At 45.7% G+C, this 12,175-nt stretch overlaps 1 protein-coding gene across 1 annotated transcript in view; it reads right to left on the bottom strand.

Moving 5' to 3' along the window:
* The window catches only part of LOC306914775 (monocarboxylate transporter 12-B-like), a gene marked incomplete at both ends in the record, with an annotated part of 17,154 nt that extends 14,047 nt beyond the window's left edge, over positions 1-3,107 (bottom strand). The window contains 1 exon segment of the mRNA XM_079491968.1: positions 2,983-3,107. Coding sequence (XP_079348094.1) covers positions 2,983-3,107 — 125 coding nt within the window.
* Between the last annotated feature and the right edge of the window lie 9,068 nt (positions 3,108-12,175).

Raw genomic sequence — 12,175 nt, 5'->3', positions numbered from 1 at the left:
GACACGGGGAGAACATGTGAGGGTACCTACCCTAGGGGACACGGGGAGAACATGTGAGAGTACCTACCCTAGGGGACACGGGGAGAACATGTGAGGGTACCTACCCTAGGGGACACGGGGAGAACATGTGAGAGTACCTACCCTAGGGGACACGGGGAGAACATGTGAGGGTACCTACCCTAGGGGACACGGGGAGAACATGTGAGGGTACCTACCCTAGGGGACACGGGGAGAACATGTGAGGGTACCTACCCTAGGGGACACGGGGAGAACATGTGAGGGTACCTACCCTAGGGGACACGGGGAGAACATGTGAGAGTACCTACCCTAGGGGACACGGGGAGAACATGTGAGGGTACCTACCCTAGGGGACACGGGGAGAACATGTGAGGGTACCTACCCTAGGGGACACGGGGAGAACATGTGAGGGTACCTACCCTAGGGGACACGGGGAGAACATGTGAGGGTACCTACCCTAGGGGACACGGGGAGAACATGTGAGGGTACCTACCCTAGGGGACACGGGGAGAACATGTGAGGGTACCTACCCTAGGGGACACGGGGAGAACATGTGAGGGTACCTACCCTAGGGGACACGGGGGGAACATGCAAACTCCACACAGAAAGGCCTTTTCGCCAACCTCGGGTAACTACTTTCTAAACTTGACAAATCTGCTCTTATTCCCATTGCAACATTGTTTCAAATGGGGGTCCGCTGCACAGCCAAATTCATTTTGTGGGACATAAAAGCTGTTTGAGAACCACTGGAGTAGAAAGAGGTAAAGGTCAGAACAGAGAACTAAGTAAATAAGCTAGAGCACTTCCTGATCTCTCTGTGTGTGTGTGCGTGTGTGTGTGCGTGTGTGTGTGTGTGTGTGCGTGCGTGCGTGCGTGCGTGCGTGCGTGAGGATGAAACTGTTCACTCACTGGCCACCATTACAAGACTGTTTGATCTTAAACAGGGCTGTCAGTCACAAATAATTGCGATTAACAATTGAATTGTGTTTTTTGAAACATCACAAATTGCACAGGGCATATTATGACAAATAACATACAAAGAAATCACATTTAATATGTTTTTACAATTTTTTCTTTCCAAAGGAATTACAAAATGGCAGAAATTGTCGATCTACAAGCTTTACAACGTCACTTTGTGACGTAGATCTGCCATTTCTCCCATTTTTTTTTGGAAAATGTATACATGGACATTGTTCAACATGGAAACTATTGATGATCATGCAAAGTTAATGTGATTATCTCAAATAATTGCGGTTTGGTCGATTATGTCATAATTGTGACAGGTCTACTGGTGTACTCGGCACCAGTAACAGATTGGGATGGAATGGTAATCATTATTGTTGCTTATTGCGATAAAAAAATATATCGCTTGTATGATGGAAATTGTCCATCATACACTAGACCTGAGTTGTCTCTGTACTTGGACCGCTCCCCCCCCCCACCCCATCTACTCCAAATCTCTTCGCTAAGTTGCTATTTTGTCGAAGTGGAAAAAAAAGAGGCTGTCAGGACCGCACTAGCATGTCAAATGCTTGTAGATCTGCAATTTTGGCTAATGTCCCCCTGAATTTTAAGAGTTCCCTAACCCCTAATTGCTCCTGATGTGCTAGTTGGTGCCTTGCATGGTTTCCGCTGCCATCGGTGTATGAATGTGTGTGTGAATGGGTGAATGTAATGCACAATCTATGTAAAGCGCCTTGGATAAAGGCGCTTTGTAAATGCACCAATTTCCATATCGTCCCGTCCCTAGTAGTAGCAGTACAGTAGTCAGGCCATTCTCCACACCGACATATGTTGTTTACCGTCAACTGTAATTCCACCTGACCCTAGTGTGTCTGTCTGTGTGCGCGCGTGAGCGCGTGCATGCATCCACGCGTGCGTGCGTTTCTGCGTGCGTGCACCCTACTGCCCTTGTATGCATTGCATATGCTTAAATATAGAAATGCTTTGCAGACATGTTTTTTGCCTGCAAGCATTACATGAATATGCATGTATATGTTTTGTGTGTTTGTGTGCCTAACTTTGCAATACAGTAATTTAACATGATGCGTCGTGGCCATAATTTAACATGATGCGTCGTGGCCATAATTTAACATGATGCGTCGTGGCCATCATTTAACATGATGCATCGTGGCCATAATTTAACATGATGCGTCGTGGCCATCATTTGGGGCATCACTGTTTCAGACAACAACAAAGCGCTCTTACGATTGACTTCATACTCGACACTGACCGCACTCCCTCTTGGGTCATCAGCAATACACCCGCCAACGGTTCATGGCTTGTGGTGTGTGTGTGTGTGTGTGTGTGTGTGTGTGTGTGTGTGTGTGTGTGTGTGTGTGTGTGTGTGTGTGTGTGTGTGTGTGTGTGTGTGTGTGTGTGTGTGTTCATGTCAGAGAGAGGTACTGACAGTAAATCAAGCCGTCTCTCAGGCCATTAGTAAAACAAGCTGTTTAACAGTCACTCACAAATTCACTATTCATAGACAGTCTGTCAGTCAGTCAGTCAGTCAGTCAGTCAGTCAGTCAGTCAGTCAGTCAGTCAGTCAGTCAGTCAGTCAGTCAGTCAGTCAGTCAGTAAGTCAGTCAGTCAGTCAGTCAGTCAGTCAGTCAGTCAGTCAGTCAGTCAGTCAGTCAGTCAGTCAGTCAGTCAGTCAGTCAGTCAGTCAGTCAGTATGTCTGTCTGTCTGTGTGTGCGCGTAAATTAATGTTTGTGCTTGCATGTGCAATTGTGCATCCGTGTGTGTGCGCGTGTGTGTGTGTGTGTGTGTGTGTGTGTGTGTGCGTGTATGTGTGTGTGTGTGCGTGCGTGCGTACGTGCGTGCGTGCGTGCGTGCGTGCGTACGTGCGTGCGTGCGTGCGTGCGTGCGTGCGTGCGTGCGTGCGTGCGTGCGTGCGTGCGTGCGTGCGTGCGTGCGTGCGTGCGTGCGTGCGTGCGTGCGTGCGTGCGTGCGTGCGTACGTACCTGGTAACAGCTCGCGTGCAGACGGTAACCATGAAGCAGCACGCGACGATGACCCAGCCCCATCCTCCGTCGGGGGGGCGTGCCTCACGTGCCTCCCGTGCCCCGCCTCCTTTCCCATGAGTCATAGCGGCGAGAGCGCGGACCATGCGTAAAAAAAACCTGACAAAGGTACTTCTTCTGAGCTGAGCTGATCTCGGCGCGTCGTGGCGACTTATCCTATAGAGAGGCCGATGGCGGCGCTATGTCGTCTCTCTCTGCGTGGCGTGATGCGTGTCCCCCACGCCGTCTCTCTGGCCCGGTGTCTTGTCGTCTGCCCCTCTCCTTCGCCCAGGTGGCTTCTCTCCGTGCCAAAGGTTGGGAGGTTTCTGCGTGGCGTATAAGATGTCGTCTCGCCTCTGCTCTCTCCGTCCTCCCCCCCCTCGCAATACCAGGTCAGATGGATGGAGGCCCAGCTGGAACAATACCTCCGCTCTCTCCTTTCCTTTCTCCCCACCTCTAACCCGGCGTGTGGTTCTCTCTACACGCCCGAGGGCTGACAGACACACAGACACCTATCTTTAGCGATTGAACTATGAACTCAGACAGGTTGGCATCTGTGCGAGAGAGGATGAACGCAGATGGACAGACACTGACACACCTATCCACAGGACAGGACTAAATGCTACGGAAACACATGTAAACCTTCACAGCAGCAGCAGCAGCGCCAGAGAGATCCATGTCTTTCTGTCTCTCTCTGTAGTCTGTCTGTATATCTCCGTGTCTCTCTCTCTCTCTCTCTCTCTCTCTCTCTCTCTCTCTCTCTCTGAGAGCAGAAAACAGCTCACTGGAGGAGGATGAAGCCCGAGTAGAAGAAATGCCCCTCCATTATTGCTCAGTTTTCCCCCCCTCCGTTGCAGCAGGTCAGGTCAGAGCTGAGCGGAGGACGGAACAGTGGAGCAGTGAGCAGAGATGATGGTCTCAGAGACGCGCTGCAGCATTGAGTAAGATCCAGTGGACTCTCGTAGAGGACAATGGTGTCTTTCTGCTGTTATGGTGTCAGTCTGTAGAGAGAGAAAAGGTTGGAGCCAGAAGGATCTTTGACTTCTCTGCTCTTCTCTTCTCTTCTCTTCTCTCCCTCCACTCCCTCTTCTCGTCTCTTCTCTCCTGTCAGAAGAAACACCAGAGGAAAAGATTAGTTGACAGAGCGTTGGGGGGGTTTGTTTGTTTCTAAATGCAATAAGTGACCAGAGCCACCCACCCTCCACTCATTAACTCTCGCTGGGCATCAATCCCGAAGGTGATGATAATCCATTAACCAAACGCGCCCGAACTAAGCCCCGACATTTGCAGATACATCTCGAAAATTAACTTGTGCTACTGAATCATCCCAAAGGGTTCAGGATGGATTTTATCCATCCTCAAATTCTGCCCCATGCTTCCTAACGCCTGCAGACAGACAGGCAGAGAGGACATGGAGTCCTAGAAGCTTCAAGTTTAACCGCACATAACCTCTCTTTTATATAGCATCAACAACAACAACAACACACACACACACACACCCATGCACGTTGTCAGCACTCATTTGAATGGCATTTGCGACGACACGGCGTGCACTCGATTGGTGGCACCCGACACCTGAGGCTGGTGGAGTTCGGAGCGATTCATGATGGCTAGCGTGGCTTCCACGGGGTGTCGGGTGGCGTAAATGAAGCCAGCCAGAGGTGCGTGTATTTATGTCCTGTGTATGGGCTTGTGTCTGTGTGTGTGTGTGTGTGTGTGTGTGTATTTCCGTCTCAGGGTGTCAAACAGACGGTGTTTACTGCCAAAAGACGCAGAGGTCAGACTGACTACACTGCAGCCTGGTTTTCAGCGCAGGGACGGACAGACAAAAGACAGACAGACAGACATACAGACAGACATACAGACAGACAGGCAGGCAGGCAGGCAGGCAGGCAGGCAGGCAGGCAGGCAGGCAGGCAGGCTGACTGACTGACTGACTGACTGACTGACTGTTTGAGAACCACTGTGCTACACTCTAAAATGGAATGAATGAATGAATGAAATATTTATTTTCGTGTCATGCCATGGCCCATCCCATATGGGATTATATGACACATTTCACAGATTACATTGGATACAACTGACACTACAGTCCTTCCTGTTCATACATATTTGTATATTATTATAACAAAAAAACAAAACAAAACAAAAATAAACATAAGGCCATTTTACATGTAAATGGCCCTCCTCCTCATTGACCAGGCCTTTTCAAGGAATGAGGCAAATGAAAAGGTGTACTTTTGAAACAGGCGCCTCAGTATCTCGAAGTCCTCCAACCATACAAATTCATGGTATGGGTCTATCCCTAATAGAGTTGTAAAAAGGACAATAAAAAACAAAATGCATTTCATTTTCCATTCTCTAAAATGGAACAGCGCCGTCATTAGTATCATTGGTGAAGGAAGTAAAGAAGAGGCCCGGTTTCTTTCCAATAATAATGGCTGCTGTTGTGCATAGATCCTATTGTGTGAAACATGCCCAACAAGGGGGTCAAGGTTCACTGCAGGGACATGCACAGTGCACACACAGACAATATCTAAATCCATATCGTACACCGCATCTCCAGTAGATAAAGAGTGCAGGGTTGCGCCCCGAAAATAGCAGATCTACAAGCTCTCAATGCGTCGCAGTGCGACGCGTTGAGAGCTTGTAGATCTGCTGTTTTCGCTATTTTGGGCCAAAAGTGCCCTCTTATTTCAGCCCCTGCCCCTCTAACACTCTCTAACACGTGCCTGTTTCACTGTGAAATCCTGAGTGCTCATTTGACTCTTGACTCTTGATATTGCACAAAGGTAACTAATGTATCTTTTTTTTTTTTTTTAAAGATATTTTTTTTGCGGCTTACGCCTTTTATTTGTTTTTGAAGGGACAGACAGTAGGCTGACAGGAAACGGGAGAGAGATGGGGGAAGACATGCAGTAAAGGCCGTGTCGGGCTCGGGAGTCGAACCCGCGGCACACTGCGACTGGATTACCAGTCGGGTGCCCAGACGGTTACGCCACCGCCTGGGCACTAATGTATCTTTAACGTGGGGGTTTTGTGGTGTTTAAACAACAGAAAACCCTATAGTCAATATTAGACTTATAGCATGTCATGTAGACAGCACAATAAGTGCATTGTATCTGTATGTAGTCATAGCACTTCATAGTATATATGTACAGCATAGTATAGCATATATGTATAGTTTATATGTATAGTGTCATTATATAGATATGTTCTAGTTATAGTTTATATGTATAGTGTCATTATATAGATATGTTCTAGTTACGTTCTTAGCTTACGCATGTGTCGCGATAAATGCATTTTACATATGTGATGTATTCCCATGCTTTTTGTTCTTGCTTAATGTAAATCGCTCTGGATTAAGAGCGTCTGCTAAATGCCTAAATTGTAAATTGTAATATACACAAGGTAAATAATCCTATAAATATGGTCCACCAGAACCATGCAGGCCTGCAGGCCTCAAATAATGAGCCTAACATCTGTCTAAAAACAACATGCTATCAAAATATAATTCTGTACATTTGAAACTATAGGATGCCAGGAAATCAATGAGCCTAGCATCTGTCTAAAACATTGGGGGAAAAGAAAACATTCCTAACCAAAGGATTAGTGAACTCAGTAGCTATAAGGGCCTAAAGAGGCTATATATTGACTTAAAGAAAGGGCCACTACACCCCTTTTGCAACCAGAGCTGATTTTAATGATGTTTAGGACACAAGAAACACTTTCCTGGGGTTTGTAATGTGGCTTGTTAGATATTTTAGTCATGACACCATGTTCAGGACCAAAAGCCTGTCATGAAAATGTGTCTCACTTCCTTCCTGGACCACAAAGTCACACCTTCAAAACTGTAGAAACAGTGAACAATGAAAAGAAAAGCAGGGGCTCGAAACTCACTGTATGATGCTCCAAACTTTATTTAGCAGGCAAAAGAATACGACGGTTCAAAGTATAGTATTCCTATACTTGACAAAGAACGTAAGGTCAAAACGTTGTATCATAAAGTGAGTTGCGAGCCCCTGCTTTTCTTTTGACAGCAGTCTATCATCAGTGGAGTGGAGAGTATTTCTTATGTTTCGGCAAAGAGGTTTGGGATTAGCGGCCCTATAGACCTATTGGGGACTGCAGTCAACTAAATATAAGTGTAACTTTATATTGTACGATTAAGTTGCTTAAATGTCTGATGCGCTCATATACTGGTGAGGCTGAAACATAAAAGGAGGCGTTTTCCTACAGGTGTGACAATCTAGACGCAGCTGCGCAACATGAGAGTGATGAGAGAGAAGAGTGTGTGTCTGTACGGGTGTGCGTCAATTTAACAAAGGTGCAGACGATCAGAAATCAGCAGGGTGATCGACGTTTGCACTACTGTATGCCGAATTGAAGTGGACTCGGACCCAGACTTTTTTTTCTCCCTGGAAATAAAAACGCCTGGGTTTCCGAGGCTATAGCTCGAGTAACGTTCAAGTCGATTTAAAGCTTCTTAGTACAGCGCTAAGTTTAGTGTAAACTATAACGTGGCACAGTGAGGGTAGTGTTAAGTCTCGTGAGTGGGGGGGGGGGGGGGGGCTGCCCTGTGAGCAGGCTGTTAAGAAAGACTCTTTGTTTTAAAGCAGTCAGGAAGCAATAAAGACATTTGACTGGCTGACTGATGGACAGCACACTTTCACAGTTTAGAACTGGTGGCCCACTTACTGTAGTTGGCAAAGAATCTGAATTATGTTTTATTTGCATTTTCTGTATGCCTGTACCTGTCCCTTTCTTCTTAAAATGAAATAAAAATGTATAAAAAAAGTGGTAAAGCAACAGGACTTGATGTCTTTCTTATTGACGTTTTTGAATTATGCATGAACCTTCCCAACCTCTTTAACAAGAGAACTTCCCGTCCAATTTCTAAAAGATTTGGAGGGCACACTCACAAAGGCCACATGTCAGGGCAGTGCACAGGGCCATGAACTACAGCAGTGATTGTAAGGCCTAACAGTTGCAACTCCTTGCAACTACTCGCAACTCCTTGCAACAAAACAAACCACACCGATGCAACTCCTTGCAACTGCCATTGGGAATAATGGTTGCAAGTACAGTAGTTGCAAGTATTGCATGTTGCAAGGAGCTGCATGGGGACCCTCTGGTGTGGTTAGGGCTTAAGGGCTATATCTTACGCCATCCCTAAACCCTTATCCCTAAACTAATTTGCCATTTTTTACTATTTAAAAAAACCTTTTAAAATAGTTCAAATAGCCGATCTACAACTAAGCTCACAATGTCTCGATGTAGATCGGCTAGTTGAACAATTTTAAAATGTTTTTCAAAATAGTAAAAAATGGCAAATTAGTTTAAGGATAAGGGATAAGATGGAGCCCTACAGACATAATGAATTGAACTTAAGGGTGTTAACAATTGTATTACAAAGTATGAAATTAATAAATAAAAAACAAGGTTTCTACAATATTAGAAGATATTCTATATTCCGATTTTTTTCAGGCTATATATTTTTTTGTTTTGAAATATAGCCTCCTTTGATGTCAAAAGGAAGGAAGATCTACCAGCCGCTTCAAATAATCTATGAAGAAGTGGAGCTTGGCAGACAGACAGCGCATGATGACACGTGCATGTGGGGCCAGTCTGAGCAGTGAGCAGACTGACGAATGACTACCTGCACCCTACAGAGGCTGCCTGACACTGAGCTGGCCATCTGATGATATATTGTTAAAGGAGAATTCCATGCTAGAAGGCTTTCTTACCCTTATTCGTAGTTGTTACGTCCCCACCAAAGAGGTCCAGGTGTTATTTTGTCTATTTCCCCTAATATACAGTAAGCCCTCAATGGGATTGGGTTTTTGTGCTAATTCGCTTATTTCCATCTAAATAAGTAGTGAAGTGTGCCGCTTGGGATACTATTTATATTATGAAGAGAGGAGCGATGGAAATAAGCAAATTAGCACAACACCCCAATGCCCCATTCAATTCAATGCAATTCAATTCAATTCATTGAGGGCTTATGGTAGGGGAAATAGCCAATAATGCGCTTTTGCACAAAATAACACCTGGACCTCTTTGGTGGGGGACAAATAAAGGTAAGAAAGCCTTCTAGTATGGAATTCTCCTTCAAGGGAATCTGCAGGATCTGTACATGCTCAGAAGGACAATACATTAATGAGGCAAGACAAGAAAGAATTCAGACTTAGAAGTATGAGCGTTTTGACTCGAGTAAGAAGCCACAACTTACATGACTGATCATTGCAATGGAAAACCCTGTTTTGCCTCCCAGAGCCATTGTACTGGTACCATCACAGAGCCTCCCAGAGCCTCCCAGAGCCTCCCAGAGCCATTGTACTGGTACCATCACAGAGCCTCCCAGAGCCTCCCAGAGCCTCCCAGAGCCATTGTACTGGTACCTCCCAGAGCCATTGTACTGGTACCATCACAACAGCCAACCCCCAACATCTCTATAGCCTCAAGACATGAGCCTATACTGTAGGTTCAACAGATGGTACAGTCAACAGAGGGAAACCAAACACCACCACGACCACGGGGGGACCGTGGATGACAGACGAGATGATCTCAGAGGAAATGGCTGTACTGCAACTTATAGAGAAAAGTTACTAAGATACTCTTTATAAAGGGCTGTTATTAAATGCTTACATCTAAGATTTTCTAGGACAATACACGAGAGAAGTGAAGAATATGGTGTTGAACACTGAGCTGTGATCTATAAACAGCATGTGTGGAGTGTTGTTGTTGCCACGTACGGCATCAATCTGTGGATCAGATTTGCCGGCCAGGCGAACTGACGAGGTTCCATGGTTGCCGGTAACATCATGCAAAAGATTACCGCTAGCGTGCTTCTCAACGCGTTTGCTCACTATAGATCACCGACGTCTGACGTCATAACCGGTAGAGGGCGCAAATCCACGGGTTCATGTACTTTTTATTTGCATTGTAATCCCCATAGGGGGATTTTAGATCGCCTCATATAAGAACTGCGTTTGAAAAATAAACATTTCATCATCCCGGTCTGTTTCATTCATATGGATATGAAGAATCAACTGACTGAGAGAAAACGCTATTGTTACTGCTGCTGAATTAGTTAGATTTTCGCTAGAAACAGACTGTATCATGAGTGACTGACTGTCGCAAACGATACAGAGACAATAACTCCCTCCCTGACAATAACGCAGAGACAGCTTGTTTATTTTTGGACCACAATGCTTATATGAAACGATTTTAAGATGAGCCCATGTTATTCTCCATAGAGAAATGACTTCCGTGAACCCCTTGGAACCAGGGGATGAGCGAGTGACGTCAGGACTTCGGCGCTCTATGGGAGTCGAGGGCATCATCAGGGCATCCATAGTGCATGTTATGTTACCTTGATTCTTTTTTTGAGCGGTGCCACCAAGCGCTCTTTTAAGTAACGGTGTGTTTGTGTCTGCATGTCCCTATGTGTGAGTACGACCTATTGACCCCTGCAGCTGATGCCGATTGAAGGGCTGTATTCACACTGGGCAGTCAGCTATTTGGGGTCACATTCGGGTAACACATGCACGCACGCATGCACGCAGGCACGCAGGCAGGCATGCAGGCAGGCATGCAGGCAGGCACACAGGCAGGCATGCAGGCAGGCACACAGGCAGGCATGCAGGCAGGCATGCAGGCAGGCACGCAGGCAGGCACGCAGGCAGGCATGCAGGCAGGCATGCAGGCAGGCAGGCACGCAGGCAGGCATGCAGGCAGGCATGCAGGCATGCAGGCAGGCATGCAGGCAGGCAGGCAGGCACGCACAAAGGCCAGGGATGAGGGCTTGTACAGTACGTACAGCACAAGTATAGTATAGCACCACTCACTTCAGAGTCAGACAGGTCTGATTCTTTTCTTTCAGCAGAAAAACAACAATAGACGATTTGAATCAGGTATAAAGATGAGTTGAGCCAGCGCTGTACAACACACTCTCAGGGAAAGGGAGAGGTTAAATGTGTCCATAAGGACAGCAGCCTGCAGCCGGCCAGCTGCACGGTGCAGCGCGCTCTCTGATGGCCCGCCCTGGAATGCTGCCTGGCCCGGACACTATGGGGGTGTCTCCTCTCCGCGCTCCAGCAACCTGCGTGCGCGCCCGTGCACACGCACACATGTGAAATCAGTTGGGAGGCTGACTGACACAGAAACCCTTACAGCTTAAAAGAGTGTCTAGAATAAATGTATAGTTTCTGTCGTGATATGGCGTATATTAAGTATTTTTCCTGGTTTTATAACCACAATAAGCCTTATTTTAATATTTTTAATATTTTCAAGGAGTAGATCGGCAATTCTTGGAAAATGAACATGTATCAGACTATTATCATCACAATACGATATATACAGTATCATCACAATATATTGATATGGAGGTATTAAATATCTATACATTTTGTCCATATCTCCCAGCCCACCCCTCTAAATATGTGGCCAAATTTGACTGAGGGACTGCCATTGGATATTTTTTGAATTTTTTTCATGCCATATGAAAGCAGGGAATCATAGCTTCAAATTGACATATTGGTTGTTCAGTTTGACCCTCCAGTTTTAGAGATATGGCTTATAGAGTTAATGTCTTGCAGAAAACAGCGAGTTGAGAAAACAGGCTTGAACTTCTGTGGACTCTAACATTACACTTAGCGTGTAGAGTCTGCCTGTGCTATTAACTAATTTTGGATAAAATATAAATAAATTCAGTTTTTCTACTCTGGTGAAAAGCTGGAGGTTGCACAAGCACGGTTGATTGATTGAAACCTTTATTTCAGGGGAATCCAATTGAGACCAGGGTCTCTTTTTCAATGGCGCCCTGTATACAAGCAAGAACATTTACAGCAATGATTTTACATACATGACATGGACACACAGTACAACAAATATAATACACAAGCACATACACACAGAAACAAAACCTTGTAACCAAATGTTACAGAAAGCAGGTGCATATGCCTTCCTCTAGTGTGAGGTCAGTTAAGAGTCAATGAAACAAAAAAAACATTTTTGAATAGTTCAACCAGCCATTCTACATTGACACGTTGTGAGCTTGTAGACTGGCCATTTTAACTATTCAAAAATGTTCTGCAAAATAGTAAAAAAGGGCAAAGAAGTTTAGGGATAAGGGGTTTAGCGGTGACGAAAA

The sequence above is a fragment of the Electrona antarctica genome (genome assembly GCF_951216825.1).
Source record: "Electrona antarctica genome assembly, chromosome: 22".
In the NCBI taxonomy this organism is placed as follows: domain Eukaryota; kingdom Metazoa; phylum Chordata; class Actinopteri; order Myctophiformes; family Myctophidae; genus Electrona; species Electrona antarctica.
The sequence above is the reverse complement of the archived record's forward strand: the minus strand, read 5'-3'. Positions and strand labels throughout refer to the sequence as shown.